Raw genomic sequence first — 8,739 nt, forward strand, 5'->3', positions numbered from 1 at the left:
TCGTGAGCCAAGGTACCACTGTACTGTAATTTTTAAGTCAGTGAGTGCAATTAGTACAAAATTGAAAACACAAAAATTGGGGTGCAGAAGCTCCCACTTTAGACAGCCACATGCCTTCCATTTCCCCTGACCTCATCCCCTGTGCAGCAGCAGTACAGCAGCTTGACATAAGGAAAAGTCTCATTCTGTGTTTGATGTAAAGCTAACGACTCCCATAAGGCCCTGCTTTCCCCATATCAACAGGTTAATCAACAGGTTCCATTAATACCGCACCATACAGATTTCCATCTGCTCCCAAAGCAGCATTTCTGCTATCCTGAACAAAATGCTTTAAATTAATTGCAACAGTTGTTCTTTCCTCTGCTTAGATGGTTTATAAATCAGAGTATATATATTCTGTGAAAGCTGCACAATGAGAACTCAGGGCTGCTTTGAGCCTTGAGTATCTCAGGTTTTGCCCTGCCACCTGCCTTAAAATCAAAGCTTGTTGTTAGAAAGTATAAAGTCTTTTGAAAACAGAAAAGGCCACAGCATGACTTAAAGGGCCTTCCCATGATCCAAGAGCTCACCTGAATATCTCCTACTCTACCACCCCTTGCAAAGAGTCACATTTCCTATCATTTCTTCCACTGCCCCATTTATGCCAGCTAAAAATCCAAATGAACCAAGACACACATAAATTTAGTGTGAGAGCCAGTGTAGTGGTTAGAAAGTCAGATTGGGAGTTCAGAGATCCAGCTAGCAGCTTCCACCAGCCATGAAGCTCCCTGGATGTCTTTCTGCTGGTCACAGACTCTCAGCCCAGCCTATCCCATGGGGTTGTTATTGTAAGGATAAAATGGAATTATGTGAGGCCCCTTGGGTTCCAGCAAGAGGAAAAAGGAGGGATATAAAGGCAAGTAATAATATAAATGAGCCACTTTTCAAATCCAAGGAAAATGCCAGTGGGGGAGCCTGGATTCAATTGTGCGTTAAATCTCTTTGAATCCCTTGCTATGTTTATGACAAACTTCACATTTAACATGACTTTAAATTAGAGCTCAGCAACCTGTGGCCAGTCCTCAGGGATTATGGGTACTGTACTCCAAACTTTCTTGGGGGTACCCAATCCCACTCTCCTTTCATCAAACCATCAGAAATATTAGAAATGTGGTAAGAAACCTTGCAGATGTTGATTGGCCTTCTCCTTTGCCTGATCAGCCGCTGCTCCCTGTGCAGCTGTTGCTTCTCCCTCCTCTCCAGACAGGTCATCCACATCTCCAAACAACTCGGCCACATTTTCCTTGTGGTCACTCGATTCTCCCTCATCAGTCTCCACTGCCTCAGTGTAGGATTCATCATCTTCTGCATCAAAGAGCTCATCGTACTCATCGGGCTCTCCTGTGACAGTTGGATTTATTCCATTTTCTTCAGAGATTTGCTCTGTAGCTGCCTCGCTCTCTTCTAAAAGGGAGGCTAGCAGGTCTAAGTTATTGTCATCTGGAAGAAAGCACACAAAATAGTCAAACTCAACAGTGCTCAACCGCTAACACATAAAACCTAACCAGAGTGGAAAGCATACATAAGCCTATGACAATGTGGTTCCCATGGGCACCACTGCACTTTCAGGCACCCTTCTTGGTGCTAGTCAGGATCCCACACTTCTTCCACTCAAAAAAATAAAATAAAAATAAAAGGGGGGACATTTTCTTGCTTGTGAATAGGATTGCTTCAAAGCTAAGCAAAGGCCTCCAGTCACTGCCATCTTCTTTTCTCATGAATGCCCCTCAGCCACACGAGGTTCAAAGATATTATTACGAAATTAAGATGGTGGGCAGTTGCAGACTGATTCTTTCCTCTGCAGTGCCCAGTCAGGATCTGCCTCACACTGTCTTTTGGTCAGGATACCTGTCATTTGTGACTTAGTCATTTTCCTGGCAGCTATTTTATGATAGCTTTTTAAATTGCCTGGCATGCTCAGGGGGTGCAAAAAGATTGCCTGTCCCTGCTGTATTACAAAGTAGAAAGTAAAGAAAGCTTAATGTCATTCTAGTATTCAAGCCAGCTGGGAAAGAACATCACTGGCACCAAAAGCAAGCAGGGATGTAGCTCATTGGCGGAGCACATCAGCTCATTTTATAATGGAATTTGCGAAGATCCAGTTTCCCTACAAGCATCATAGCATGGCCATTTCCTTGGCGGGCCGCCTCCAAGTCCACTGGTAAAGACTCTGACAGATATCCATCCTCCTCTGCTGATTCACTTATTCCGCTGTGCACATGGAGAAGTGGCAAAAAATTCAAGCCTGGAAGCAGCTGATGCCATTGAGGACCTAACCAGATGTAATTTTAGCTCTCTCTTGCCTTTTACTGGCAGGGTGAGGGGGAGTGATAGTCAAGTTTTATTGCATTGGAGAGGGAAAAAGTTAATATAAACAACAATGGAGTAAAGCTTTTACATAAACTCTCTTAATGGAGTACAATTAGCATCTGATTATAGTATCTGCCATTTAGACTATGGCAACAAAAAGAATGGAGAGGTAAAGCTGCCTAGGCTGTCGAACAAATAATCCTCATCTACAGGAAACCTGCTCTCCACCTCATGTAATTTGGTGGAGCATGTCTTCCATTTTGTGCCTTGCCTATAAGAATAGCATTTCATTGATATGAAACCCTTTAAAAGTTCTGGTGGGCTTTTCCTTTAAACTTGGGATTTCTCCAGTGCTTTGCAGGTTTCTTATTTCCTTATTGATGAGGTGCAGCATCAATTCCACCCAAGAGAGTTTAGAAGGTACAACTAGAAATCCAGACTGAGACCACTTGTTTCAGGACGAAATTGGGCCCATTTTCAATAAAGGAACCTCTTAATTCTGGCTTCTTATGAATTCATTTCTTAGCATGTTTTAGTGTCATCTGCCTCAGTTCTCACTTCTGCAACATCTTTCAATTAATTAAAATCAGTAATAGGGATTTTGAAACATTTAGGGCGCAATCCTCTGGCCTTCGGGCATCACCTGGGAGGCTATGCATTCTGCAGAGTGCCAGCTCCAAGGCCTTGCAACCTAAGAGTTGGCACTTCAAAGGCCAACCCCACAGTCAGCATGGAAAGGACTGTACTGGCTGCCCCCCACCTGAAGGTCACAACTGGGACTAAAGGAAAAAGGTGAGGAAGAGAAGACCCAGGGGACAATGAGTTACACTGATTCCAAACAGTGCCCCATCCTCCCATTTCCAGGCACTACAGTGGTACCTTGGCTCACAAACTTAATCCGATCCAGGACTCTGGTCATGACCCATATTGGTCGTGAGCCAAGTCAAATTTCCCCATAAGGGTCAATATAAATAAGGTTAATCCGTTCTGCAACTATTTTTTTTTACTCACAAAAATGTGAAGCAAAGTGACCTAAAGTGACAACAAAGATCGTGGCCATCTCTCCCCCTCCCCCCAGCGATCGTGCGGGGGGGGATGGGCATGATCGAGGGCGTGCTGGGGGAGAAGCGGGCACGGGTACGCAGGGGGGGGAGATGGGTGCGGGCGTGTGGTGGGGGAGGCGGGCGCACTCGGGCAGGGAACACGGCTGCAATTGCGGCCATCTCCTCTCCCCAGCACAAATACGGCCATCTCCACCCATATCTTTCACAGAGGCAAAAGGACTGCACCATTACGTTCTTAAAATGTAAGACTATTTCTCAGTGTGAAGCATGCCTAACAAGAAAAATCAGGTCTAGTGAGTAGCAAAGGGTACCTGATATAGCAGAATTGCTGAAACCGTGTCTGTGATGACCTGATGAGGAAGCAGAAAAGCAGACCACCAGATGAATACAGATGCAAAACTCACCTTCCATATTTTCAGCGGCACCAGCAAGCAAAAGAATTCTTGTCTTCTAGAAAAACACAAAGAGTTGACATTATAAACAAGTAAGTCCAAAATAAATAAAATCAGTCTCTGTGGATTGTTATAAAAAGTGTTGTATACTACAAGATAACAAATCTTTTGAGTAGAAAATATCCCACTAGTCAAATCTGCAGTATCAATGATCTCTTTACAGATAGCTAATGTAGTCTTGTGGCCAGGAGCATTAACTATTGAGGATGCAGTCCTTAATTTATGTGGTTCAACAACAAATCTCAACATTTGGCTCTAAGGAGATATGATTTAAACATGCAAGGTCTGCATGTTTAAACCAGGTGTGCTCTATTCACATAGAGGGATTTCAAAAGCAACAGAGGAGGTAAGAGTACAGAACACTAATCTCATATGAAAAATACAGTTAAACTGATGTTATTGAATCTGTAGACTCCAGATGTTCTTGGACTTCAATTCCCATCAGCCCAATTTGGGGATGATGACAGTTGTAATCAAACAATATCCACAGGGTCCTACTTTTCCAACTTTACTTTAGAGGACAGGCTACAGTAAGATACCTGTTTCTGTTTTAAAAAATCAAGCATACACACCACTTTACATATAACTAGGGTCAGGCATAGTTTAAACACATGTATCTGACATACTGTTGTGACATTTTTCTTGAAATTTAAACAAGTTGATGTATATTATCCATATTTATAACATTTTCACACTGCATAATAAAATGCAACCTTATGCAAATCATAATTTAGTGTTGGGATGCCAATCCACTGGGAAATTCCCTGCACTATATTGCAACTAATACTATACTTTAAAAAATGACTGCTGTCTTTTATAGTTGGTATGCATTTTTTGTTTACATTTTAAATACATATTGGAACTGTATGGGAGAACCCTAGCATTCCAGATCCTTGGGCTACATCCAAACTTATTGTTTCAGTAAATGCACTGAAGTCAATGGAACAATGTCTAACTTAAGTCTCACTATTTTCATATATCAGTCATTCATTCCATTCGTTTAAAACTGAATCTCATTGTTTTGTAGAAATTCTCTGGCTGAAAGGCAATATTAAAAAATAAAAATTGGGATTAAGGTGACTTTCTAATGCACTTCTAATGAATCGAAGCATTGCTATCTGATCAATTTGATACACTTTGTCTAGAGTAGGAAAAACTATTAAGGACACAATATCATGTTTATAGAGAAAAACATCCTACAACTCATAGCACACTGAAAGTTTTAGGGTGTTTTTTCTCTACAAACATGCATTGGATTGGACCCTAAACTTCCAAAAAGTTTGGTAGCTAAACTTACTATTTGTGTCCCACGTCTGCCAGAGAAAATACGGTACTGAATTTATAATAGCTGTCATGAACCTTTAGCCCGCCAGATGTTCTTGCCCTTCAACTCCCAAAAGAGACCACAGAAAAGTGGTAAATTGCAGATTACAGGCAAGGCATGCACATGCATCTTTAAACACAGGTGGCATGTGCCTAGGGTTCCAGGGCTGAGTCAATGAATCTGCTTCAGTGATATGGAGAATGCTGACTGCTGTTAAGTAACCTTTTCCCCATGAACAGGAACTGTGGATGCACATGATATCAAGGCTTCCCTTTTGTGCAAAGAAAACGGCAACTTGCACATTTTGGCTTTTAGAGAAGCAGCTCTAGGGAGATGATGGCTCCCACATTACTCTGCTCGCATGAATTAAACAGTTCACTGATCTCCAGCGTCAATAGCCGCTTTACCTTCTGAAAAACCTTGGCCTCCCTTCCCGCCAAAGAAAAAGCCAACTCAAGGGCTTCCATATGTACGAATATGGTTGCTTAAAGATGATGCCTCTCTAGGTCATTTGCACTTCCAAAAAAGAGGAAATTTCTGCAATCTACTAACATTTACCTTTATAGCAATAACTAACTATAAAAAACCACTCTTCTTTTCTGCGTCAAACACACGCAGATTTACTGCAAGAAACTCATCTGCAGCTTTAAGAGTAAATGCGTCCTATTGGGCGGTACAGGCATTAAATAAATAAAGCCGCAATCCAAGGCACATGCGTTTAGATATAACAACCCATTAACTCAGGGGGACTGGCCCTTTATACTGCCTTTCAAGGCAAGGATTCGAATAAGTAAGCTTAGAATTAGGCGTACTTACTTGAATTTAGGCGGCAATCCTTTCCCTGGTTCCCTCCGAGGAAGCCGTATTGAACCCAAAGGGACTTACTTCTAAGCAGACGTGTCTAGGATTGCATCTTTCTTCCAAACCTCCCCTCCCCACTGCAAATTCTTCTTCACGGGTTGCCTTTGAGCAGTTTTGTTACTTCTCTTCCCACACTAGCGGGCGATATCAGATGCGCATCATTCAGCCACCCCGAAGTAACTGCCCCCTTCCCAGCCTTCCTCATCCAGAGATGCCCCTGTAGGCCCTTGATTGCGATTCGTCCCTTCTCCCTTGATAATCAGCCCCTTCTTCCTCGGAGGGCTGAAGCTCCCTTACCTCCGAGCGCTCTTCTTTCCCCCCGAAGAATATTCCTCTACCCGCGCTGGCTCCTCTGCTCGCCTCCGTATCACCCGCCAAAATTCTAACCCGTCTTGGCCCCGCCCCGATGAGACCTCACGGAAATCCGGAAACTAAAGTACAAACTACTCTTTCTCTATGAAACAGTGGGAACGAGCCGAGAGAGAGAGAGAGAGAGAGAGAGAGAGAGAGAGAGATGCGCATGCTTGCAGGATTTTTGTTGGTTCGCTCTGTAGTTTACAAAACTGTAGAGATAGGAAAATATAGAGTATCTGTGACGTTTTCTGAATATTGTACTTCCAGCTTTCTCCTCAGAGAGGAAGTGACTGTAGAAAACCAAGATTTTATAGCGATTTGTGATTGGGCAAACAAAAGACAGACTCAAGGGTAGACCTACCAGTTCTTTGCGTTGTGGTCTTGCTCTTGTGTGGTTACTTTAAACCTTTTGAAATCGCTCCGCCGCTGTCAATACTCTCTATTATATCCATTCTCATGTTGGGAGAACTGCTGAGAGAGACATAGGAGAACTCTACAGGGTTTTTTAAGGTTTGGTTGAGGCCGATTTGGATTTCCGATTTACTTTGCGAATATATGGAATATTATTATATGAAATTGGAGGTCTACTATAGACCTATTTTTTTTTAATGGAGGAAAGCCCTTAATGGAAATATGGATGAACGAACTTAGCACACCGTTTCAAATGTAAAACCTTGTAGTTTCAGTCAAGCTCAAGGAAAAGACTTCACATCATTGGTAGCTAGCACCATAAAAATACGTAGAAGCTACAGAGTGATACTAACTCTAATCATTGGAGAGGATACAAAAAGCTGGGAACATTCCACCATATATGTGGAATGAACACATGAACACACACACACACACAAAATGAAGAATCCTTCAAGGGAGAACTGGAGCATGGCGAAATGCACCCAGGCACCAAGATGACAGTGGTATGCCATCTTTTCAGTTAAAGCTTTCCTTTGTTCCAAGCCATCCAACGGCATATGATGAACTGATTTTCAATTCTCTATCACTGTTGTTTTATGGGCTCATTGCATTTTAATGAGTAATTGTTGTAGTTGTGAATGTTATGTTTTAATTTTATTGTAAGTGACTTTGTGGCTTCTTGTTGAGAAAGTGCCAAGGGGCATGGTTCTATGTTATCTGCTCTCGATGCACAGAAGCCTCTGCACATGGGCAACACTGGACTCTCTGTGCATCCCAAGCAGGGTGTGAGATGCAACAGTGGTGATTTGTCACCCCACACCTCACACCATGTATTTCACCAAAATTAAATGAAGCACTGTAATTTATTTTATTTTATTTATTAAGACATTTTTATGCCTCCCCATTCGCCGAAGCCTCGGGGCGGCTTACAACACAATGGGAAGGATGGAGGCCAGGCTGCCATTTGGATACAACACAAGCCATCAGCCCAAGCTTGCTCCCTTCTTCATCCCTCTGCACACCCCTTTAGCCCTCTCCAAGGATGACTTGGAGTTTCAGAGATTTTTTTTTTTCTGTGCCAGCTCAGACGAGGGCAAGCAGAGGGTGGGGGGAGAAGCTCTGCATTCAGAGTACCAGTTCCACAGTTGGAGGACCTCAGACTCCAAATAATCCTGAAATCTTCCCAAACAATGCTGGGAGGCCATAGGATTGAACCCTAAGAAGTATAAATAAACGAATTACTCCCTGAATTCTGTTATGCCCATTTGATTCCAAATTAAAATGAAAAGCTACCAGACTTTCACAAAGTTAACACAATAGCTTTCTTTTCCATTATAATATGAATAATTGCTGTTTTTCCCCATAACCATACCCAATGTGGTGTAGCGGTTAGAATATGGACTAAGACTTGGGAGATCTGAGTTCCTGTCCTCACTCAGTCACACGGAGCTCACTGGGTGACTTTGGGCCAATCACAGACTTTCAGCACAACCTTCCTCTTGGGGCTGTTGCTGTGAGGATAAAATAGGGAGGAGAATCTTGTAAGTCACCTTGGGTCCTTGCACATGGATATTTTCCAGGAATGTAGTTAAATGTTAAACACACAAACCAACCTGAAAAGGAGATAACATTGTTATAATGACAGCACAACTCATTGTTAAAAACTGGAAATGTGGTATCATACCGAATAGAACATTCTATTAATGGAAAAGTTAACTTAGAGCATAATCCTATGCATGTCTATACAGAAAAAAGGCCTTGTACTTCCCTCATATGTGCACAGCTCTGTTTTGACTACCCAAGAATCCAAGCTTGGATAATGAATTCACCATCAGTGTATCACACTAACATTGTTCACATACCACGTAATAACAATGTCCTCTGGGCAGTTATCAATAAGTTTTAACAATCTTAAAAACAGTAA

The 8,739-nt window shown here is 42.3% G+C and overlaps 1 protein-coding gene across 5 annotated transcripts in view; it reads right to left on the reverse strand.

Moving 5' to 3' along the window:
- Positions 1 to 8,739, reverse strand: part of MCM10 (minichromosome maintenance 10 replication initiation factor) — a 41,703-nt gene that overhangs the window by 31,274 nt on the left and 1,690 nt on the right. The window contains exons 2-5 of one of the 5 annotated variants that reach the window (XM_044423401.1): positions 8,366 to 8,428; positions 6,766 to 6,872; positions 3,818 to 3,863; positions 1,162 to 1,479 (exon numbers count right to left, since the gene is read on the reverse strand). In XM_044423401.1, coding sequence (XP_044279336.1) covers positions 1,162 to 1,479; positions 3,818 to 3,824 — 325 coding nt within the window. In that variant the 5' untranslated portion in view covers positions 3,825 to 3,863; positions 6,766 to 6,872; positions 8,366 to 8,428. Of the gene's footprint in view, positions 1 to 1,161; positions 1,480 to 3,817; positions 3,864 to 6,347; positions 6,512 to 6,765; positions 6,876 to 8,187; positions 8,246 to 8,365; positions 8,429 to 8,739 lie in introns of those variants that run through there. The other 4 variants (XM_044423400.1, XM_044423402.1, XM_044423403.1 and 1 more) reach the window with 4 other exon arrangements.

The sequence above is a fragment of the Varanus komodoensis genome, unplaced genomic scaffold, assembly GCF_004798865.1.
Source record: "Varanus komodoensis strain SLA01 unplaced genomic scaffold, ASM479886v1 scaffold13_3, whole genome shotgun sequence".
Taxonomy (NCBI): domain Eukaryota; kingdom Metazoa; phylum Chordata; class Lepidosauria; order Squamata; family Varanidae; genus Varanus; species Varanus komodoensis.